The sequence below is a fragment of the Ovis canadensis genome, chromosome 2, assembly GCF_042477335.2.
Source record: "Ovis canadensis isolate MfBH-ARS-UI-01 breed Bighorn chromosome 2, ARS-UI_OviCan_v2, whole genome shotgun sequence".
NCBI classification, from domain to species: domain Eukaryota; kingdom Metazoa; phylum Chordata; class Mammalia; order Artiodactyla; family Bovidae; genus Ovis; species Ovis canadensis.
Window position 1 is genome coordinate 208,860,847 of NC_091246.1, and position 24,696 is coordinate 208,885,542.

At 41.1% G+C, this 24,696-nt stretch overlaps 2 protein-coding genes across 17 annotated transcripts in view; both read left to right on the plus strand.

Annotated features, from left to right (window-relative positions):
* The window catches only part of CFLAR (CASP8 and FADD like apoptosis regulator), a 61,198-nt gene extending 51,846 nt beyond the window's left edge, over positions 1–9,352 (plus strand). For 7 of the 11 annotated variants that reach the window (XM_069578007.1, XM_069578006.1, XM_069578004.1 and 4 more), the window contains 3 exons: positions 83–599; positions 2,745–2,902; positions 5,606–9,352. In XM_069578007.1, coding sequence (XP_069434108.1) covers positions 83–599; positions 2,745–2,883 — 656 coding nt within the window. In that variant the 3' untranslated portion in view covers positions 2,884–2,902; positions 5,606–9,352. The remainder of the gene's footprint in view (positions 1–82; positions 600–2,744; positions 2,903–5,605) is intronic. The other 4 variants (XM_069578009.1, XM_069578012.1, XM_069578010.1 and 1 more) reach the window with 1 other exon arrangement.
* LOC138434123 (caspase-10-like) overlaps positions 2,745–24,696 on the plus strand; it is a 41,146-nt gene continuing 19,194 nt past the window's right edge. Inside the window, exons 1-3 of one of the 6 annotated variants that reach the window (XM_069578029.1) lie at positions 2,748–2,902; positions 17,825–17,935; positions 23,176–23,229. The gene's annotated coding sequence lies outside the window, so the exon portion shown is untranslated. Of the gene's footprint in view, positions 2,903–11,261; positions 11,908–17,824; positions 17,936–23,128; positions 23,230–24,696 lie in introns of those variants that run through there. The other 5 variants (XM_069578025.1, XM_069578028.1, XM_069578027.1 and 2 more) reach the window with 5 other exon arrangements.

Here is a 24,696-nt window from a genome sequence, read left to right on the forward strand (position 1 = left end):
TGAGACCATGTTTAGGATTGTGACCCAGTGTCTCTTGACCTTTCCTTACTCCTATGTTGTTTTTCATCTTTGTTTTTTCCAGACATTCTTCGTGACACCTTCACTTTCCTGGGCTATGAAGTCAGGCATTTCTTATATCTCACTATGAGAGATATAACCAACATTCTACGCCAGGTTGCCCAGATGCCCCAGCACCGAGACTCTGACAGCTTTGCGTGTATCCTGGTGAGCCGAGGGGGCTCCCAGAGCGTGTTTGGTGTGGATCAGACTCACTCTGGGGTTCCTTTGGATCATATCAGAAGAATGTTCATGGCAGACATGTGCCCCTCTCTCTCAGGGAAGCCAAAGCTCTTTTTCATTCAGAGCTATGTGAAATCAGAGGGCCAGCTGGAGGACAGCAGCTTCCTAGAGGTGGACGGGCCGTCAGTGAAAAGTGCAGAATCCAAGGCCAGGCAGCCTGGGGCCTACCAAGATTTGATTCACCGAGAAGCTGACTTCTTCTGGAGCCTGTGCAAAGCAGATGTGTCCCTGCTGGAGGGACCCTCCAGCTCACCCTCATTGTACCTGCGGTGCCTCTCCCAGAAACTGTGGAAAGAAAGGTGAGCCGCCCAAGCTGTGGTGGATCCTGGCCCCAGTTGTTCTGCTGCCAAGATGGAAGGGTCTTCCCAAGTGGTGCTAGTGGTAAAAAACCCACCTGCCAACACAGGAGACATAAGAGATGCGGGTTCCATCCCTGGGTTGGGAAAATCCCCTGGAGGAGGGCATGGCGACCCACTTCAGTATTCTTGCCTGGAGAATCCCATGGACAGAGGAGCCTGGCAGGCTACAGTCTTTAGGGTGGCAAAGAGATGGACATGACTAAAGCGGCTTAGCATGCACACAGGCACTAAGATGGAAGTGCCACTGTTTGATGCCCTTCTCTTCAGGGTTTTTTTTTTCAACCCTTGTTGCAGTTTCCTTAAGAGTCTGAGATAGATTCTGCACAGTTTATGAATGCTTTGTGCCTTAGAAGGATATTTAGTAGAGCTTGTGGTTTGGATATTTTCCTTCAAAATTAAGAAATGTTTATTTTTTCTTATTACAAAAGCAATGCATGCTCCTTACTAGAAAAAAACCACCACCACCACCAACAAACCATGAGATATAGATGCTGAAGGCAGAGCATAACAAGCAGTTTTAATCCAACTTACCAGAACCAACCTGTTAACCAAATCTCAATATATTGCCTCCCAGATCTTTTTTGGATCCCATACAGTTATACATAAACATGTGTTTTAAGCCAAAATGAAATAATAATCTACTGTTATTTTATAACATGCTTTTACTTTGTGTAACAGCTTATTTTTACATGTCAGGAATCATGTTTCTATAGCATTTTACTATGCAGAGTAGTCCCTAATATGATTATAGCATAATTTCCTTGGCCAGTCTTTAGTCATTGGGCAATGTTTTGCATTGGGCAATGTTTTTACATCTTTTTAGGTCAGTATTTGTGCTTATTCTTAATTGTTTTATTGAGGGGAAAATTCCCAGAAGTGGAATTACTGTGTCCAATGGCAAGCATTAAAAAATATGTTTATTTATTTATGACCTCACTGGGTCTTCCTTGCTGCACTCAGGCTTTTCTTTAGTTGCAGAGAGTGGTGGCTGCTCTTCCTTGCAGTCTGCAGACTTCTCATTGCAGTGATTTCTCTTGTTGCAGAGCACAGACTGTAGAGTATGGGCTCAGTAATTGTAGCACACAGGCTTAGTTACCCTCTGGCATGTGAAATCTTCCCAGAACAGGAATCAAACACTTGTCCCCGGCATTGGCAGGCAGGTTCTTAACCATTGGACCACCAGGGAAGTCCAATAAGCACGTTAAAAACCTCTGATACATCTTATCAGATTGTCTTCTAGATCAGTTAGACCAGCTTTTCAAAAAAAATTTTGGCCATGCCATGTGGCTTGAGGGACTATAGTTTCTCAATCAGGGATTGAACCCAGAACCCTGGTCGTGAGAGCATTGAGTCCTAACCACTGGACTGCCAGGGAATTCTCATAGGCCTGCTTTTATGAGACTGTCCACATCCCTGAGTTCTCACTAATACTGTGTGCTCTTTTATTTCCCCACGTCTTGACAGTTTGATGGGTAAAAAATGGTACCAGATTGTACAGATTTGCAAGTCTTTGTTACTTGGACATTTTTGGTGTTTATTGGCAAGAATACTTTTCTAAGGGAACCATTAGTGAGTGGTCTGGTGTTCCTTTAGGTGGAAGCAAGCCTCACTGTGCCTCAAATGAAGATTAGTAGTCCCTTTTCAGTTTCCCACTAATAACAATTTATAGTATCTCCAAGTCACTTGTGAAAGGCATCTTTTGTCACTTGGGAGACCCTAGGAATAAATCTCAGGGCCCAGGACACCTAGCCTCCTCAGGAATGGCTCAACAGTAAGGGGAGGGCTAGAGCAGCGGTGACTCAGCCTTCCACGGTGGAAATGCCATGGGCCAGCCACATCGTTGGCCTGGCCTTTTACATTCATCCTGCATTTGCACAGAGTTGCCTCTTGGGGGAGGGGACTGTGGTCATCAAACAAGACTGCTGCAAACCTGTTTAGATCATTTGCTAAGCAGCTTATAGACTATTTAGAAAGGAACAGTTTTACAGCACTTTCATATCTGTGAGTTGATTTCATTCTGATGATAATCTGTCTCCTCATTGATAATTGCATGGAATTAATTTTTGCCTTTTACATTCCCTCCAGAAAGCACTCGCTCCTGGAACTCCACACTGAACTCAACAGCCTGGTGTATGATTGGAACAGCAAAGTGTCTGCTAAGGAGCGATACTACGTCTGGCTGCAGCACACTTTGAGAAAGAATCTCTTCCTCCCTCACAAATAAAAAGTCAAAGTCACGGCTGGTGAGAACCTGCTTCCTGTTGTGTCTCCATATGGCAGAAAGCACAGAGAGAACAGGCTGTCTTATGTCTCTTCTTATAGGGGTACTGATCCTGTTCATAAGGACTGCACTGACATGACCTAATCTCCTCCCAAGGGCTATCTAATATTATCATATTGGAGGGTGGTCACAGACATTCAATTTAAAATAGTGGCTTTCAGATCTGAGGTTGCCTGTCTGCCTAGGATTCACATAGCTTTCTACATCTAATTAGGTATAGTGTGCCTTTCCTTTTGAGAAGGAAGTGGCAACTCACTCCAGTGTTCTTGCCTGGAGAATCCCAGGGACGGGGCTCCTTGGGCTTCCCCGGTGGCTCAGTGGTAAAGAATTCACCTGCATTGCAGGAGTGAGTCACAGGAGACACAGGTTCAATCCCTGGATCAGGAAGATCCCCTTTGAGGACGCATGGCAACGCACTCTGGTATTCATGCATAGAGAATCCCATGGACAGAGGAGCCCAGCAGGCTATAGTCCATGGGGTCCCAAGAGTCGGACACAACTTAGCAACTAAACTACCACCATTTAAAACAGTAGAGCATTTTTTGCAAATGTTCATGAAACATTTACCACAACAGACTATATTCTGGGCCATAAAATAATATATTTAAGAGGATTGAAACCTGCCGGGATCCAGCCCCGGTGGATCCAGGGTGATTCAAAGGAGACGGATAGGCGAGGAAAAAACTTATTTATTTATTAATATAAGATTAGATTAGGAAGAAATAGTATAGTAGGAAAATTAAGGAAAAGAGGCTGAATAACTTGATATACGTGGAAAGCCAATAAAGTCCCAGACAAGGAACTTGCACCATCTACGTTAGGCCACCGGCGTCCGTTTGAATATCGGAGAGTGCCCCGCCTTGGGCTGTCTCTCTTAGGGATCTTAGAAGCCGGACAAGTAAGTAATCATGGTGAGCCTCCATGCCCCAGATGGGAATTCAGCCGAAACAGGGAGAAAAGAATGACATGGGGAAGCCCAGCATCGGTGCAAGACTCCAAAAACTATTTTTCAAAATCAGCTTATATACCCCAAGTTGTACATAATGGAATATGCAGAGTTATGCAGGGACAGCAGTCCTGACCCTCATTGAGACAAGGCTTCCTTTTTGCATACCCTCCCGCATACAAAAGGTCTCAGGTGGTTTACATTATCTTCTGGCCAAGAGGCTTGTTAACATTTTTCTGGCTCTCTTCCTGGATAATTGTCTATCAACCAGAAAACTCCTTTTCCCTAGAAGTGTTTTTTCTTTACTCTGCATCACCCTCAAAGTACTAAATAAAGTTACATTCCTGTAGAACAAAGGTACAGTGGGTTATAACAAAGAAAGTACTTAACTCAAAGATCTAATGTTGCTAATACCAGGTTTACCATCTGTTTTTCTATATACCAACTATATCTAAAAATAAAAGATATGAAATTTTGGCAGCAAGTATTGGCTCAACAAATGAAACCTTTAATCAGTCCTATTCTAATGATTTTGACTCCTTGGAAGCCTCTACATTCCTAGGATGTTTTAAGCTTCCTGTGCCTCCTGCGGTCAGGAGGCCTCAAACAATCACATGCGCAGCTATATGAGTCCTGCAGGCAGGCTAAAAAGCCATCAGAGGGGTTTTTGGATTGAAACACCCTTTCAAATGCAGAAGACTAAAGCCTTGAGATGACTTTTTCCAGAGTGTGTCAGGAGAGTGGAAGAGCAGTGTACAAAAGGCCGGCAGACTGGGTTTTTTGGGGTACATGCTCAGGAAATACCAGGGGGAAAACCTGAGATCTGACTCGACCTTGCCCATCAGATCTCTGCCGCATGACCTTGTCACAGGTGGGATTCCTCACTCTGGCTCCCGGCAGAAACCACACAAAATATATTCTCAGACTGAAGAAATTAGCCTAAAAATAGCATCTGAAAAATCTACAAATATTTGGAAATCGGACAGCACACTTATAAATACCCCTGTTCAAAAAAGTCTAGGGAAATTGGAAAATATCTTTGATTGAATAAAGTGAAAATACAAATAGCAAAATTTGTGGCATACAGCTAGTAAGAGTGATCTCTAGCTCGGCAGGGTTGGAAAGAATCCAACACGACTGAGCCACTGAGCATGCATGCACTAGCTAGAATGATAAGGGAAGAGACAGACACAAATTAGGAGTGTTAGTAAGCAAAGACACCACTACAGAGCCCACAGGGACATTACAACAGCAGTAGTATTTATTGGCAGCTTTATGCTGATATTATGAAATTGGCTATATCCTTAAGAGACAAACTGCCAAAGCTCACTCAAGGTGCAAAGAATCACATGGAGGAGATTCTGGAGAGCTACATGGGATCTCAGAGAGTTGGACATGACTGAAGTGACTTGGCACACATGCATACCTTTCCTCCTTGGATTGGAGAGCATGACCTGGAAGAGTATTATTGCTTAAAATATCCTTAAAGGAGGACCTCCCCGGCAGTTCAGAGATTAAGACTCTGTACTTCCACTGCAGGGGACTTAAGTCTGATCCTTTGTTGGGAAACTGATCCCAAGTGCCAGTTGCCACTTGGAGAAAAAAAAGAAATACGAAGCAAAAAACAAAACAGGAATAAAACAGTTATTTATCAAATTATATTAAATTATATTATGTTGTCTGTTTACTTTTGTCACTTTTGTTAATACCATTTGTCAGCCCACAGATTTCAAGGAGAAGAGTAAGAGCTTGCTTGTGTGTTTTGCTCACTGGCAAGGGTTATGGAGTGGAGCAGAGGGACTTTGATTCCAGGAGCAGGCCTCCAAGATGGGAGGAATAAGGACTTGCCAGCCCTTGCCTACTTCACAGAATTGTTCCAAGGATGAAATGAGAGAGCCTTTATGATCATAGCCAGTGACTGCACTGGTGATGTCATGCGCACATAACTGTTATTATTAATAGCACACTCTGGAGGAGTTATTTTGAAAACGTTGAATCAAAGCTTGAAAACTGGTAAGGATTTTGGCAGGTTGAGATGGAGAAGAGAATACATTACAGAGGAAAGAGATCAAATGAAGGAGCAGGGGAAATGCAAGACATGTTTTAAAAACTGGATGTAACTTTTAGCTGGAGTGTAGAATGTAAGCAATGGTGACAAGCCAGGAGGTGCCTGGCATGTGATTGGCATGTGAAGAGCTGAAAAGACCCCCATCTCCATCATTTAGTCAGCTATATGTAAGTCAGTCATTTAGTCAGTCTTATGTAAGTTATTTTTCCTCACTTTAATGGTGGAGTCTGAACTACTTTGACACTTTTGTTTATAAGCATTTGATTATTAAATGCCTTATTTCATTGAGTATAGTTTTTAAGTGAAGTTTTTTAGGCATGCTAAAAGAGAATTATATTAGGTATCAATATAATGGATATTCATGTACCCACAACCCAGCTTAAAGGAAATGTTCTAAAATCTTCAGAGAAGACTCTGAAGATATTGCTTAAGTAATAGCCCTAAATATAAAAGAGACAAATATATTAAAATACTTCAAACTTTATAATAACCCCCCAACTGAAAATTCATCCAGTGTTCAGTAATAGGGGCATGATTATGCTGAAAAGTCCAGTAGTTGGAATTCTATATAACTGTTAAAATTATATATACAAATAATAAAGGCTTACATAAGTTGTTCTTAGCTCATCACACGAATTATCTCATTTAATCCTCAGAACAGCTCTGTGAGGTAGGTATTTTTGTCCCCTTTATTATTTATTCCCACTTTATAGGTGAGGAGGGTGAGCACAATGATATTAAGTAGATTATCCGTGGTCACCCCCAGCTGAGGATGTAAACTCAAGCCATAATCAGAGCATTTAAAAAATGTATTTATTTATTTATTTGCCTGTGCCAGGTCTTAGTCGCAGCACATGGGATCTTCAGTCTTCATTGTGGCATGCAGGATCTTAGTTGCAGCATGCAGGAATTTTTAGTTGTGACATGTGGGATCTAGATCCCTGACCAGGGATTGAATCTGGGCCCCTTGCTTTGGGAGTGTGGAGTCCTAGCCACTAGACCAGCAGGGAAATCCCAATAGAGCCTTTATTTTTATAAGTATATTTAAAGCAAAAACAAACAAAAAAAATATCTCAGGAAAACAAAAGCCCAGAAAGAAATATTCCAAAAGTGGTATACTGATGACAGGACTATGGCTGATACTTTTTGTTTTCCGAATCCTCATCTCTGTATATTTGAGAATACTGCTTTCTAAAGTAAAGACTAGGCAATTCCTTCAACTTTTGACTCATTGGTTCTTCGGTGCTAAAAAACAGCTCTTCTCTAGGTCTGTCTTCACTTCTCTGTCTGGTCTTTAGTCCTTTTCAGTAGCAGGATCCCTGTTCTCAGGGCTGCTGTTCTAGGCTGCTGGCTAGGAGGACTGACTCCTCAACCTCAGTCCCATTCCAGCCCCCAACCCCTTCCATCCTCTTCCATGAATGAGCCATGGTTGGTGTCACTTGACACCTTCTTCTGTCTGCAGTGTTTGAAATGGGGATCTCTTTGCTAAGATTCTAGGAGCAAGTTTTCAGGATTGAGGTCAGCCTTGTCAGTTTGTCTGTGTAGCAGACCCTGCTTACTGTCCCAAATACCATTCTCTTTATCCCTAGTAATAGAAGTTTTAATTTGATACTGAGCACAAAGCCTCATAGAATACAGCCTAGTTGTCCAGGTTGGGCTAGTAGTAAACAGATCAGATCAGTTCAGTTCATTTCAGTCGCTCGGCAGTGTCTGACTTTTTATGACCCCATGAACCACAGCACGCCAGGCCTCCTTGTCCATCACCGGAGTTTACCCAAACTCAGGTCCATTGAGTCAGTGATGCCGTCTAACCATCTCATCCTCTGTCATCCCATTCTCCTGCCCTCAATCTTTCCCAGCATCTGGGTCTTTTCAAATGAGTCAGCTCTTCACATCAGGTGGCCAAAGTACTGGAGTTTCAGCTTCAGCATCAGTCCCTCCAATGAATATTTAGGACTGATTTCATTTAGGATGGACTGGTAGGATCTCCTTGCAGTCCAAGGGACTTTCAAGAGTCTTTTCCAACACCACAGTTCAAAACCGTCAATTCTTTGGCGCTCAGCTTTCTTCACAGTCCAACTCTCACATCCATACATGACCACTGGAAAAACCATAGCCTTGACTAGATGGACCTTTGTTGACATAATAATGTCTCTGCTTTTCAATATGCTGTCTAGGTTCATAACTTTCATTCCAAGGAGTAAGCGTCTTTTAATTTCATGGCTGCAATCACCATCTGCAGTCATTTTGGAGCCCCCCAAAATAAAGTCTGACACTGTTTCCACTGTTTCCCCATCTATTTCCCATGAAATGATGGGACCAGATGCCATGATCTTCGTTTTCTGAATGTTGAGCTTTAAGCCAACTTTTTCACTCTCCTCTTTCACTTTCATCAAGAGGCTATTTAGTTCTTCACTTTCTGCCATAAGGGTGGTGTCATCTGCATATCTGAGGTTATTGATATTTCTCCCAGCAATCTTGATTCCATCTTGTGCTTCCTCCAAACCAGCGTTTCTCATGATGTACTCTGCATATAAGTTAAATAAGCAGGGTAACAATATACAGCCTTGACGTACTCCTTTTCCTATTTGGAACCAGTCTGTTGTTCCCTGTCCAGTTCTAACTGTTGCTTCCTGACCTGCATATAGGTTTCTCAAGAGGCAAGTCAGGTGGTCTGGTATTCCCATCTCTTGAAGAATTTTTGACAGTTTATTGTGATCCACACAGTCAAAGGCTTTGGCATAGCCAGTAAGGCAGAAATAGATGTTTTTCTGGAACTCTCACTTTTTCGAGGATCCGGCAAATGTTAGCAATTTGATCTCTGTATCCTCTGCCAGCTTGAACATCTGGAAGTTCACGGTTCACGTATTGCTGAAGCCTAACCTTCCTACAAATGCTGTAGACCTGAGTTCAATCCCTGTGTCCGGAAGATCCCCTGGAGGTGGGCCTAGTGACCCACTCCAGTATTCTTGCCTGGAGAATCCCCATGGACAGAAGAGCTGGTGGGCTACAGTCCATGGGGTCACAAACAGTAGGACATGACTGAAGTGACTTAGCACACATACACACAGTCTGGCTTATACCTTGTTATTTGATTAAAATGTTTATGCTTGTTTTAAGTTTAAAATAATTTGCTTAGATCATTTTAATTTGTAATTATTGTTTAAAAATGTTTGTATGCATGTATGGTTAAAAATGTAATGTTAAAACCTGAGCTGATCAGCCTGATACTCTGTGATGACCTCAAGGGGTGGAATGGTAGGAGGAGATGGAAGGAGAGGGAGGAGTTATAGATATACACTATGGCTGATTCATGTTGTGTGGCAGAAGTCAACATAGCACTGTAAAGCAATTATCCTATAATTGAAAATAAATAAAAATAAAATTTAAAAACCTGAGCTGACCTAAGTTTTTGATATGTCTGATGGTGTCATTTATTTTCTTTTATATTTTTGTGGTTTCTGTTGGAGAGATGGAGATGCTTTGTTAAGACATTAGTAGGACTTGGACACTGTCCTCATAAGAGAGGTAATCCTCATAACAGATGTAATCCACAAGGAAGAGTTCTAACTGAATCATTAATATAGACCAGCTTTTGGACCTGGTTTACAGTGGGTACGAGTTTGAAAAATACATACACAGAACTGGGTATAAAAAAGAAATAGTAAATCTGCACATATGTTTACAATTACCAAAGATAAATGACTCCAAAGGACCCACTGTTGGTAAATCCACAATTTCTTGTTTCCCAGCCAGACCCTTTCTTGTCTACAGCAGCCCCAGAGGTGAAAATGTAGGACTCAATCAAGGCCATTAAATGAAATGTCTGATTTTTCAAAAATTTATTCTCTCCTCTATGCCAAGAAACACTTACTCTAAACATCTTCTTGTGCCATACCAAAGCTACCAGACCCATGCATTCAAATTTTTCCACTTTGGCTCTATCAAACACTTGGTAAGCACACATTCAAGAAATAAAAATTCTCTTCAATAAATCCCTCTGCAATATCAGCTGGTATACACCAAGGATCACAGATGAATCGAACTCCCCACTACATACATGGAGGCTCACCTAAAAAGTCGATTACAGGTGAAAAAGTACTTGTATATACATGCTCATAGCAGTAAATTCACAGCAGTTGGAAGCAACTTGAATGTACATCAGCAGATGAATGGATTAAGCAAACGTGGTATATCCATAAAATGGACAGTTATTTATCCATAAGAAAAAATTAAGTACTGACCAATGCTACAACACAGATGAACCTTGAAAACACTATGCTAAGTAAAAGAAGTCAGACACAAAAGGTCAGATACTGTATGATAGCATTTATGAGAAATACCCAGAATAGGTAAATCCATAGAGAAAAATAGCAGATTCAGTTCAGTTCAGTCGCTCAGTCATGTCTGACTCTTTGCGACCCCATGAATTGCAGCACACCAGGCCTCCCTGTCCATCCCCAACTCCCGGAGTTCACTCAAACTCATGTCCATCGAGTCGGTGATGCCATCTAGCCATCTCATCCTCTGTCGTCCCCTTCTCTTCCTGCCCCCAATCCCTCCCAGCATCAGAGTCTTTTCCAATGAGTCAACTCTTTGCATGAGGTGGACAAAGTACTGGAGTTTCAGCTTTAGCATCATTCCTTCCAAAGAAATCCCAGGGCTGATCTCCTTTAGAATGGACTGGTTGGATCTCTTGCAGTCCACAGAACTCTCAAGAGTCTTCTCCAACACCACAGTTCAAAAGCATCAATTCTTTGGTGCTCAGCTTTCTTCACAGTCCAACTCTCACATCCATACATGACCACTGGAAAAACCATAGCCTTGACTAGACGGACCTTTGTTGGCAAAGTAATGTCTCTGCTTTTGAATATGCTATCTAGGTTGGTCATAACTTTCCTTCCAAGGAGTTAGCGTTTTTTAATTTCATGGCTGCAGTCACCATCTACAGTGATTTTGTAGCCCCCAAAAATAAAGTCTGACACTGTTTCCACTGTTTCCCCATCTATCTGACATAAAGTGATGGGACCAGATGCCGTGATCCTAGTTTTCTGAATGTTGAGCTTTAAGCCAACTTTTTCACTCTCCTGTTTCACTTTTGTCATTAGCAGTTGCCAGAGACTGGGGTAAGAGGGTACTGGGGAAAGACTGCTTAAGCGAGGACAAGGTCTCCTTTGAGGTTCTTAAAATGTTTTGGAACTAGATGGAGGTAATGGTCGCATGGGGCTTCCCTGGTGGCTCAGAGGTTAAAGCGTCTGCCTGCAACGCAGGAGACCTGGGTTCAATCCCTGGGTCAGGAAGATCCCCTGGAGAAGGAAATGGCAACCCACTCCAGTATTCTTGCTTGGAGAATCCCACGGATGGAGACTCCCATGGAGGAGCCTGGTGGGCTATAGTTCATGGGGTCACAAATAGACACGACTGAGCGACTTAACTAATTGTTGCATTAACACTGTAAATGTACTAAATGTCACTGAATTGTACACTTTAAAATAGTACATTGTATGTGAATTTCACCTCAAAGTTTTTTAAAAATGGAAAAAAGAAGATTAATTTATTAGTTGTTCCACAAACATTTCTCCCCAACTTTTTTTAAAGACACCTTATTTTTTAGCATAAATTTTAGGATTACAGAAAATTTGTACAGAAAGTACAAAGTTTCCATATACTCTTCCACTCCCCACAATTCTCCTCTATTAACACCTTGCATTATTGTGGTACAGTTGTTACAATTGAGGAACAATAGTGATACATTTGTATTAAACTAAAGTCTACTAGCATTTACATTAAGGTTCACTCACTCCAGTGTTCTTGCCTGGAGAATCCAAGGGACGGGGGAGCCTGGTGGGCTGCTGTCTATGGGGTTGCACAGAGTTGGAAACAACTGAAGTGACTTAGCAGCAGCAGCAGCAATGTTGTACAGCTCCTGGTTTTGACAAATACATAGTATCAGGTATGTACCATTAATGTATCATACAGAAAACTTTCAGTTCAGTTTAGTTCAGTTCAGTTGCTCAGTCGTGTCCGACCCTTTGCGACCCCATGAATCACAGCACGCCAGGCCTCCCTGTCCACTGCCAACTCCCAGAGTTCACTCAAACTCATGTCCATCGAGTCAGTGATGCCATCCAGCCATCTCATCCTCTGTCGTCCCCTTCTCCTCCTGCCCCCAATCCCTCCCAGCATCAGTCTTTTCCTGCCCTAAAAATACTTTGTGCTCCACTTACTCATCCTTCTCTCCCCCAAAGCCCTTGACTACCACTGATCTTTTTATTTTCTTTATAATTTTGCCATTTCTAGAATGCCATACAGTATAATATCCTTTCCAGACTGACTTCTTTCACTCAATAAAATGTGTTTAAAATTCCTCCATGTCTTTTCACAACTCGATAACTCAGTTCTTCTTATTTCTGAATAATACTTCATTGTTTAGATACACCAGAGATTGTTCACTCACTTACGGAAGGGTATCTCGGTTGCTTCTAAGTTTTGGCTTATGACTAAAGCTGTTAGAAATATTTGTGCACTGGTTTTTGTGTGAATGTAGGTGCTCAACTTATTTGAGTGAACACGCAGGAGAGAAATTGCTGTATTGTCTGGTAACCCTATGTTTAACTTCTGAAAAAAATGGAAAGACTGTATTCCTAACTGTAAGAAATGCTGCGGGAAGAAAGAGCCACCTCTATGGACCATTGGTGAAGGCCTTTATTGGGCGGTCGCTCTCGGGCAGAACTCCCGGGGGCGGGTGAGCAAGGAGACAAAGGGAGTCTGTGAGGTAGGAGGGGTGAGGAAAGGTTTTATAGCTAGGGCCGGGTTCCCATATAAGGAAGAAAGCGTGGGTTTCAGCGGTGTCTAAGGGCTCCGTGTCGGCTTCCTGATTGGATGGCTTGGTTGTCGGCCGCCTCCTGGGCTTGTCTGCGGCTCTCTGCCGGGACATGTCCCGACACGTCCGACCTTGCCCTTACCTTTCACTAAGCGGCTGTACTATTTGGCAGAGTTCTTTTGCCCCACATCCTTGCCAGCATTTGGTGGGGTTAGTGGTTTGCATTTCAGCTATTTTAGTAGATCTGTAGTGATACTATGTGTGTATATATATATATATATTTTTTTAATTGAAGTATAGTTGATTTACATGTTATATTCATATCGTTCTTTTAATTTGCCATTATTTAATGATAAGATGATGAGTACTTTTTAAATCTTTGTTTGATATCCGTATATCTTCTTCCAACCAGGAACTGAACCTGGGCCCTTGGCCCAGTGAAAGTGTGGAGTCCTAACTACTAGACTAACAGGAAATTCCCCATATATTTTCTTTGTTGAGATATATATCAAAATCTTTTGCCCATTATTTTTATTTTTAATTGGAAGATAATTGCTTTGCAGTGTTGTGTTGATTTCTGCCATATGACAATGAGAATCAGTCATAAGTATACATATAACCCCTCCTTCTTGAGTCTCCCTCACACCCTCCCATCCCACCCCTCTAGGAGGTCATAAAACACCAGGCTGAGCGTCCTGTGTTATACAGCAACTTCCCACTTGCTATCTATTTTACACATTGTAACATATGTATGTATATATATAAAACATATATACATATAATATGGATTCTTTACTGTCTGAGCCACCAGGGAAGCCTCTGTGTGTGTGTGTGTGTGTGTGTGTGTGTGTGTGTATACACATACATATATTTCAATGCTATTCACTCAGCTCATCCCACCGTCTCCTTCCCCTCTTGGGTCCACAAGTTGGTTCTCTATGTCTGCTTCCATTGCTGCCCTGCAGATAGGTTCATCAGTACCATCTTTCTAGATTCCATATATATGTGTTCATATATGATATTTATTTTTCTCTTTCTGACTTACTTCACTCTGCATAACAGGCTCTAAGTTCATTCACCTCAGTTCAACTGACTCGTACTTGTTCCTTTTTATGGCTGAATAATATTCCATCGTATATATGTACCACAGGTTTATTTATTCATCTGTCGATGGATGTCTAGGTTGCTTCCATGTCTGGGCTATTGTAAATAGCGCTGCAATAAACACCGGGGTACATGTGTCTTTTAGAATTATGGTTTTCTCAGGGTATATGCCAAGTAGTGGGATTGCTGGGTCATATGGTAGTTTTATTCCTAGTTTTTAAAGGACTCTCCACACTGTTCTCCATAGTGGCTGTATCAATTTACATTCCCACCAAAAGTGCAAGAATGATCCCTTTTGTTCACATCCTCTCCAGCATTTATTGTTTGTAGATTTTTGGCGATGGCCATTCTGATCAATGTGAGGTGATACCTCATTGTAGTTTTGATTTGCATTTCTTTAATAAGGAACAATTTGATCCTCTTTTCATGTGTTGGCCATCAGTAAGTCTTCTTTGGCGACATGTCTGTTTAGGTCTTCTGCCTATTTTTTAATCAGGTTGTTTGTATTTCTAATATTGAATTCCTTCTATATTTTGGAGATTAATCCTCCGTTAATTTCTTCATTTGCGATTATTTTCTCCCATTCAGAGTGTTGTCTTTTCATTGTTTATTGTTTCCTTTGCTGTGTAAAAGCTCTTAAGTTTAATTAGCTCCCACTTGTTTGTTTTCGTTTCTATTTCTAGTATGCTAGGAGGGGAGTCAAAGGTCTTGCTGCAGTTTATGTTAAAAAGTGTTCTGCCTATGTTCTCTTCTAAGCATTTTATAGTTTCTGGCCTTACATTTAGGTCTTTAATCAGTTTTGAGTTTATTTTTGTTTATCGTGTTAGGAAGTTTATGCATCAGTTCAGTTCAGTTGCTCAGTCGTGTCTGACTCTGCGACCCCATGAAGCACGGCCAGGCCTCCCTGTCCATCACCAACTCCCGGAGTCCACCCAAACCCGTGTCCAATGAGTCGACGATGCCATCCAACCATCTCATCTTCTGTCGTCCCCTTCTCCTGCCCTCAATCTTTCACAGCATCAAGGTCTTTTCAAATGAGTCAGCTCTTCACATCAAGTGGCCAAAGTACTGCAGTTTGAGCTTCAACATTAGTCCTTCCAATGAACACCCAGGACTGATTTCCTTTAGGATGGACTGGTTGGATCTCCTTGCAGTCCAAGGGACTCTCAAGAGTCTTCTCCAACACCACAACTCAAAAGCATCAATTCTTCAGCACTCAGCTTTCTTTATAATCCAACTCTCACATCCATACATGACCACTGGAAAAACCATAGCCTTGACTAGATGGACCTTTGTTGACAAAGTGATCTCTCTGCTTTTTAATATGCTGTCTAGGTTGGTCATGACTTTTCTTCCAAGGAGTAAGGTCTTTTAATTTCATGGCTGCAATCACCATCTGCAGTGATTTTGGAGCCCAGAAAAATAAAGCCCAGTTTTCCCCTCATCACTTACTGAAGAGGCTGTCTTTTCTCCATTATGTGTTTTTGCCTCCTTTGCAAAGATAAAGTGCCCATAGGTGCATTGGTTTATTTCTGGGCTTTCTGTCTTGTTCCATTGATCTATATTTCTGTTTCTGTGCTAGTACCATACTGTCTCGGTTGCTGTAGCCTTGTAGTATAGTCTGAAGTCAGGAAGGTTGATTCCTCCAGCTCCATTGTTTCTCAAGTTTGCTTTAGCTATTGGGGGTCTTTTGTGTTTCCATACAAACTGTAAAATTTTTTATTCTAGTTCTGTGAAATATGCCATTGGTAATTTGATAGAGATTGCACTGAATCTGTAGATTGCTCTGGGTAGTATAGTCATTTTCACAACATTGATTCTTCCAATCCAAGGACATGATACATCACTCCATCTGTTTGTGTTATTCTTTATTTCTTTCATCAGTGTCTTATGGTTTTCTGCATACAATTCTTTCATTTCATTAGATAGGTTTGTTCCTAGGTATTTTATTCTTTCTGTTGCAGTGGTGAATGGGATTATTTCCTTAATTTTTCTTTCTGAGTTTTCTTTGTTAGTGTATAGGAATGCGAGGGATTTCTGTGCATTAATTTTGTATCCTGGGAATTCACTAAATTCATTTATTAGCTATAGTAATTTTCTGGTGGTATCTTTAGGTTTTTCTATCTATGATATCATGTCATCTGCAAACACTGAGAGTTTTACTCCTTCTTTTCTAATCTGTATTTTTTCCTTTTTTTCTTCTCTGATTGCCATGGCTAGGACTAGTGGCAAGAGTGGGCACCTTATAATGTTTGCTGTGGTTTTCACTTACATAGCCTTTTTTGTGTTGAGGTCAGTTCCTTCTATACCAATTTTCTTGAGAGTTTTTAATCAAAAATGGGTGTTGAAATTTGTCAAAAGATTTTTCTGCATCTATTGAGATTATCATATGGTTTCTATCTTTCAGTTTGTTAATATGGTTTGTCACACTGATTGATTTGCATATATTGAAGAGTTCTTGCATCCCTGGGATAAACCCCACTTGATCATGGTGTATGATCCTCTTAATGTGTTGCTGGAGTCTGTTTGCTAGTATTTTGTTGAGGATTTTTGCATCTGTGTTTATCAGTGACATTGGCCTGTAAATTCCTTTTTGTGTGTGTGATGTCTTTGTCTGGCTTTTGTATCAGGGTGATGGTGGCTTCGTAGAATGAGTTCAGGAGTGTTCCTCTCTCTACAATATTTTTGGAAGAGTTTGAGAAGGATAGGTGTCAGTTCTTCTCTAAACATATGATAGAACTTACCTGTGAAGCCATCTGGCCCTGGGCTCTTGTTTGTTGGAAGATTTTTTTATCACAGTTTCAATTTCAGTGCTTGTGATTGGTCTGTTCACAATTTCTATTTCTTCTTGGTTCAGTCTTGGAAGGTTTTACTTTTCTAAGAATTTGTTCACTTCTTCCAAGTTGTCTGTTTTACTGGCATATACTGCAAGGAGATCCAACCAGTCCATCCTAAAGGAAATCAGTCCTGAATATTCATTGGTAGGACTGATGTTGAAGCTGAAATTTCAATACTTTGGCCACCTGATGCAAAGAACTGACTCATTTGAAAAGACTCTGATACTGGGAAAAATTGAAGGTGGGAGGAGAAGGGGAGGACAGAGGATGAGATGGTTGGATGGCATCGCTGACTCAACAGACATGAGTTTGAGTAAACTCCGGGAGTTGGTGATGGACAGGGCATGCTGCAGTCCATGGGGTCGCAGAGAATCAGACACGACTGACTGAACTGAACTGAACTGAACTGATTTGCCCTTAGTAGTCTCTCATGATCCTTTGTTTTGATTGGTTTGAGCCTTCTCCCTTTCTTTCTTGATGAGTCTTTCTAATGGTTTGTCAATTTTATCTTCTCAAAGAACTAGCTTTTAGTTTTTGATCTTTGCTATTGCTTGCTTCATTTCTTTTTTATTTATTTCTGCTCTGATCTTTTATGATTTCTTTTCTTCTGCTAACTAGGTGGAGGTTTTTTGTTGTTGTTCTTGCTTTAGGTATAAGGTTAAGTTGTTTATTTGATGTTTTTCTCATTTCTTGAAGTAGGATTGTATTGCTATAAATATCCCTCTCAAAACTGCTTTTGCTGCATTCCATAGGCTTTGGGTCATTGTGTTTTCCTGTCATTTGTTTCAAGACTTTTTTTTTTTTAACTTCCTTTTTTATTTCTTCAGTGACTTTGGTTGTTTAGAAGCATATGGCTTAACATTCATGTTTTTGGAATTTTTACAGTTTGTTTTCCTATAATCAATATCTAATTTCATAGCATTGTGGTCAGAAAAGATGCTTGATATGATTTCAATTTTCTTAAATGTACCAAGGCTTGATTTGTGACCCAAGATGTGATCTACCCTGGAGAATGCTCCATGTGTATTTGAGAAAAAGTGTATTATGCTGCCTTTGGATAGAATTTCCTCTGGATATCAATTAGATCTATATATGTTATTTAATAGGGACAGTGGAGCCTGGTGGGCTGCCATCTATGGGGTCGCACAGAGTTGGACACTACTGAAACGACTTGCAGCAGCGGCAGCAGCAGCAGCAGCAGCAACGTGTCATTTAAGGTTTGTGTTTCCTTATTAATTTTCTGTCTAGATGGTCTGTCCATTGGAATAAATGTAGTCTTAAAATCTACTATTATTGTGTTACTATCACTTTCCCCTTCTATAGTTGTGCATTTGCCTTAAGTATTGAGATGTTTCTATGTCGGGTGCATACATATTTATAATCGTTATATCTTTTTGGATTGATCCTTTGATCATTACGTAGTGACCTTCCTTATCTTCTGCAGCAGTTATTTTAAAGTCTATTTTGCCTGATATAAGTATTGCTACTCCAGCTTTCTTTTCATTTCCATTTACATGGAATATCTTCTTCCATCCCCTTATTTTCAGTCTCTATGTGTCCCTAGGTCTGAAGTGGGTCTCTTGTAGGCAGCATATACACAGTCTTATTTTGTTATCTATTCATCCAGTCTGTGTCTTTTGGTTGGGGTGTTTACATTTACATTTAACATAGCTATTGTTATGCATGTTTCTATGGCCATTTTCTTAATTGTTTTAGGTTTGTTTTTTGTGGGTTTTTTCCTTCTCTTATGTTTCCTGCCTAAAGAAGTTCCTTTAGCATTTGTTGTGAAGCTGATATTGTGGTGCTGAATTCTCTTGGCCTTTGCTTGTCTGTGAAGCTTTTGTTTTCTCCATCAATTCTAAATAAGATTGTTGCAGGATAGAGTAATCTTGGTTGTAGGTTTTTCCCCTTTCATCATTTTAAATATATCCTACCACTCCCTTCTGGACTGTAGAGTTTCTGCTGAAAAATCAGCTGATAGCCTTATGGGGATTCCTTTTATGTTATTTTTTACTTTTTTACTTTCCCCTTGATGCTTTTAATATTTTTTCTTTGTATTTAGTTTTTGTTAGTTTGGTTAATATGTGTCTTACAGTGTTTCTCTTAGGGCTTATCCTGTATGGGACTCTCTGTGTTTCCTGTCCTTGGGTGACTATTTCCTTTCCCATGTTAGGGAAATTTTTGACTATACTCTCTTCAAATATTTTCTCAGACCGTTTCTCTTTCTCTTCTTTTGGGACCCCTATAATTTGAATGTTGGTGCATTACATCTTTTCCCAGAGGTCTCTGAGACTGTCCTAAATTCTTTTCATTCTTTTTTCTTTATTCTACCCCTTGACAGTTATTTCCACCATTCTATCTTCCAGCTCACTTATTCATTCTTCTTCCTCAGTTATTCTGTTACTGATTCCTTCTAGAGTATTTTTAATTTCAATAATTGTGTTGTTTATCACTGTTTGTTTATTCTTTATATCTTCTTGGTCCTTGTTAAATACATTTCATACATTTAAATAGAATAAATACATTAAATAGAACACATTTAACACATTATGTGTTAGCAGTTCAGTCATGTCTGACTCTTTGCAACCTCATGGAGTGTAGCCTGCCAAGTTCCTCTGTCCATGGAATTCTCTAGGCAAGAATACTGGAGTGAGTTGCCATTTCCTCCTACAGGGGATCTTTCTGACTCAGGGATCGAACCCAGGCCTCCTGCATTGCAGGCAGATTCTTTACCATCTGAGTTACCAAGGAAGCCCATTGATACATTAAATAGAATAAAATCCATTCTACTTTCAAGATTTTAGCACTTCTTTATTATCATTATTCTAAATTCTTTTTCAGATGGGTTGCCTATTTCATCTTCATTTATTTGGCCTTGTAGGTATTTACCTTGCTCCTTCATCTGTAACATATTTTTTTGTCATCTCTTTTTTTTTTTTTTAATGAGTGGGACTGTGTTCCTGTCTTATTAATTGTTGGCTTAAGGTTTCTAGGACTGGAGTTTGTAGGCAGGTGGGTAGAGGTAGGCCTTGGTGTTGAGATGTAGACCTCTTGGATAACTCACTCTAGTTAACATTCCCTGGGGCCTGATGTTCTTTGTTAGTCCAGCAGTTTGAACTTGGTGTTCCTACCACAGGAGCTCAGGACTGATCACTGGACTGTGAACCACAATCCCACAAGCCATAGTTCAGTTTAACTCAGTTCAGTTACTCTGTCATGTCCACCTCTTTGCAACCCCGTGGACTGCAGCATGCCAGGCCTCCCTGTCCATCACCAACTCTTGGAGTTTATTCAAACTCATGTCCATCAAGCCAATGATCTTATCCAACCATCTCATCCTCTGTCATCCCCTTCTCCTCCTGCCTTCAATCTTTCCCAGCATCAGGGTCTTTTCCAATGAGTCAGTTCTTTGCATCAGGTGGCCAAAGTATTGGAGCTTCAGTTTCAGCATCAGTCCTTCCAATGAATATTCAAGACTGGTTTCCTTGAGGACTGACTGGTTTGATCTCCTCATAGTCCAAAGGATTCTCAAGAGTCTTCTCTAACACCACAGTTCAAGAGCATCAATTCTTTGATGCTCAGGTTTCTTCATGGTTCAGCCTTCACATCCACACATGACTACTGGAAAAACCACAGGCCAAGGCAAAAAAAAAAAAAAAGGAAAGGAGAAGAATAATAACAAAGAATAAAAAAATAATAAATTTAGAAAACTAACAGATATATTAGAGAAAATATGAATCTATATGAAACAGGTACTGGAGGGTAAAACCAGACTTCAATGGCAAAGAGGAAAAAATAATTCCAAAAAATAAAAGGAAGTAGAACAATAGCAAAGAGTTAAAAATAAAATTGATTTGGAAAACCAGCAGATATATTAAAAAAAATTAAGAGTATATGTATGAAATAATCATTGGAAGGTAAAATCAGAGTCTGATATAAAGAGAGAAAAAATACTAAAAAAAAAAAAGAGAGAGAGAGTAGAACAATAATGAATAAAAAAATGTTTCAAAAACTGACAGAAATAATAGAAAAATAAGAATATATATGAAATAACCACTGGAGGGTAAACTCCACTGTGTGTGTGCATGCTCAGTATTGTCTGACTCTTTGTGACCCCATGGACTGTAGCCTGTCAGGCTGCTTTGTCTGTAGAATTTTCCAGGCGAGAATACTGGACTGGCTTGCCATTTACTCCTCCAGGAGATCTACCCAAGGATTGAACCCACATCTCCTGTGTCTCCTGCATTGGCAGGCAGATTCTTTACCAGCTGAGCCACTGGGGAAGCCAAAACTCCACTGGCAAACAACAACAACAAACCCTGAACAAAGCAAACATGGAAGCAACCTAGATGTGCATTGACAGATGGATGGATAAAAAGTTGTGGTACATACATACACCATGGACTGTTACTCAGCCATAAAAAGGAATACATTTGAGTCAGTTCTAATGAGGTAGATGAATCTGGAGCCTATTACAGAGTGAAGTAAGTCACAAAGAGAAAAACAAATATCATTTATTAATATATATACATGGAATCTAGGAAGATGGTACCGATGAACCTATTTGCAAGGCAGCAAAGGGCTTCCTTGGGGGCTCAAAAGGTAAAGAATCTGCCTGCAGTGGAGGAGACCCAGGTTGGATCCCTGAGTTGGGAAGATCCCCTGGAGAAGGAAATGGCAACCCACTCCAGTATTCCTGCCTGGAGAATTCCATGCACAGAGGAGCCTGGTGGGCTACAGTTCATGGGGTTGCAGAGAGTCGGAAATGACTGAGCAACTAGCACTCTCACACTTTCAGTGGAGAAGTAGACATAGAGAACACTTGTGGACACAGTAGGGGAAGGAGAGGGTGGGACAAATTGAGAGCGCAGCATTGAAACACACACATTACCATATGCAAAATAGAGAGCCAGCGGGCATTTGCTCTGTGAAGTAGGGAACTCAAACCTTGTGCTCTGTGACAACCTAGAGGGGTGGGATGGGTGGGATGGGCGGGACGCGAGTCGGAGGTTCAGGAAGGAGGGGGCATACGCATGCTGATGTGTGTGCTAAGTCTCTTCACTCATGTCTGACTCTTTGCCACCCTATGGACTGCAGCCCGCCAGGCTCCTGTGTCCATCGGATTTTCCAGGCAAGAATACTGGAGTGGGTTGCCATGCCCTCCTCCAGAACATATGTATACTTATGGCAGATTCATGCTGCTGTATGGCAGAAACCAACACAATCAGAAAGCAAGTATCCTCCCATTAGAAATAAATAAATAATTTAAAAGGCAGAAAAATATCTTGGCTGTGGGGAGCAGGGCTTAGGTGGGGAAAGGCTAAGCAGTGGTGGGGCTTAGTCAGAGGTGGGGTTTAGGTGGGGGTGAGGTCACACCAGGAGGCTTCCCTGCTGAACCCTGAAGCACTCTCCTCAGCTGGCTTGGCTTTTTCTCCTCCCTTTTCCCTGTCAGACCCAGAGAACGTACCCAGGCAGAGAGGTGCCCTCGGAGTGGGCTGGAGAGGAGCCCCTACTTGCCACAACTCTACCCAGGCAGAGAGGGGCCCTCGCAGTGGGCTGGAGGGGAGCCCCTACTTGCCACAACTAGAGAAAGCCCACACACAGCAATGAAGACCCAACACAGGCAAAAATAAATGAACAATTTTTTTAAAAAGCTTGATTTTCACTAGGTCCCATTTGCTTTTGTTTGTTTTATTTCCATCATTCTGGGAGACAGATCTAAAAAGATACTGCTGCAATTTATGTCAAAGAGTGTTCTATCTGTATTTTCCTCTAGGAGGAAAATAGTACCTGGCTTACATTTAGGTCTTTAATCCATTTTGAGCTTACTTTTGTGCCTTAGTGTTAAAGAATGATCTAATTTTTCTTTCTTTTTTTTACATGTAGCTGTCCAGTTTTCCCAACACCATTTGTTAAAGAGACTGTCTTTCCACCTTTGTGTAGTCATGCCCCCTTTGTCAGACTAATTGACCATATGTGCATGGGTTTATTTCTATGCTTTCTATCCTGTTCCATTGATCTCCATTTTTATTTCTGTACAAGTACCATACCGTATTTTGTTGGCTATAACTTTATACTGTTGTCTGAATCTGATCCTGATTCCTCCAACTCTGATTTCCTTTCTAAAGATTGCTTTGGCCTGTATTAAGCTTGATGTGCCTGGTGGGTAAGTTGGGAATTTTGAATAAACACATCTGTATTTTTTGTTTCATTTTACACAGAGCACATATTATTGTAACTTCAAAATATAAAATAATTGCTTATTGTTAAAAACATCTCTCTTAATTTATATAAACGCAATGTATTCACTTTAAACATAAATGACATAACATTTTAACACTGTTCACTTTTTATTTATGCAGTCATGCCTATACCTATATGTCTCAGTGTGATATTTGAATCATTTCCAGTTTTTCACTGTCTGTATGATGATACAAGAGATATCTTTCCTCCTCAGTTGTAAGGACTTCCTGCCCCAGACCCAGGACTCATACTCCCTCTGCTGGCGTAGGTAAGCCCTCTTTCAAGACTGAGTATTATTATAAGTCTCTTGTATCTTCAATCTCTTACTTTCTTCTTTGATTCTTCAGTCTGAAAACAAACTTTGCTTTCCCCTTCAAATAAACTCCCTTTCTTTCAAGCCACTGCCTTCTATGAAGTCTGGTGGTGGTGGTTTAGTTGCCAAGTCATGTCCAACTCGCAGTCCTATGGACTGTAGCCCGCCAGGCTCCTCTGTCCATGGGATTTTCCAGGTAAGAATACCAGAGTGGGTTGCCATTTCCTTCTCCATCTGTGAAGTTTAGGTTAATCTATATTCTCCATTTCATCTTTCCCATTTATTCCATATTCCCCTGCAATCGGGATTTCACATTACTCATTTAAACAAACCTACAAGATCCATGCAGAGAAGGCAATGGCACCCCACTCCAGTACTCTTGCCTGGAAAATCCCATGGATGGAGGAGTCTGGTAGGCTGCAGTCCATGGGGTCGCTGAGGGTCAGATGCAACTGAGTGACTTCACTTTCACTTTTCACTTTCATGCATTGGAGAAGGAAATGGCAACCCACTCCAGTGTTGTTGCCTGGAGAATCCCAGGGGTGGGGGAGCCTGATGGGCTGCTGTCTATGGGGTCGCACAGAGTCGGACATGACTGACATGACTTGGCAGCAGCAGCAGCAAGATCCATGAGTCACACTAACCATACTTACCAAACCAGTGGTCCTTAGACTCTGTGGGGGCACTTAAATGTGTATATCCCCAAAGATCACTCTCTTGTTTTCTATTTTTCTTTTGACAATGTTGTAGCTTCAGTGACTACTCCTATGCCAATAACAAGATGGATGTTTAAGCCTAGACTCTTCAAGTTCAAATCTCACCCTTTAACTTCCTGGTAGACTTTTCCACTTGATTTTCCCTCTGGTACCTCAAACTCGGGCCTCCCAGGTGGCTCAGTGGGTAAAGCATCTGCCTGAAATGCAGGAGATGCAGGTAGACGCGAGTTCAATCCCTGGGTCAGGAAGATCCCCTGGAGAAGGGCATGGCAACCCACTCCAGTATTCTTGCTTGGAGAATCCTGTGGACAGAGGAGCCTGGTGGGCTATAGTCCATGAGGTCACAAAGAGTCACACACAACTGAATCAACTGAGCAGGCATGCAAGGACCTCAAACTCAGTATATTCCAAACATGAAAAATTCTCCATTCCAAAACTGCTCTTCTACCTGCATCTCCAGTTTTAGGTAACAGCATCATCCCAACATCGTTTTCATCCTAATCCACCCTCTCCTGTGTTTCTGTATCTGGCTAGTAACTAAATCAGGTTGGTTTTGCATCTACAATGTCTTTTCCATCTAGCCCCATTATTACACTCCCTCTGCCTTCATTACTCCACTGAACTATGACAATAGCTTTCACACTGATATCGCCCCCAGTCTCTCAATCCTATGATCACATGTTAGGGAAATTAAAATGGAGATAGT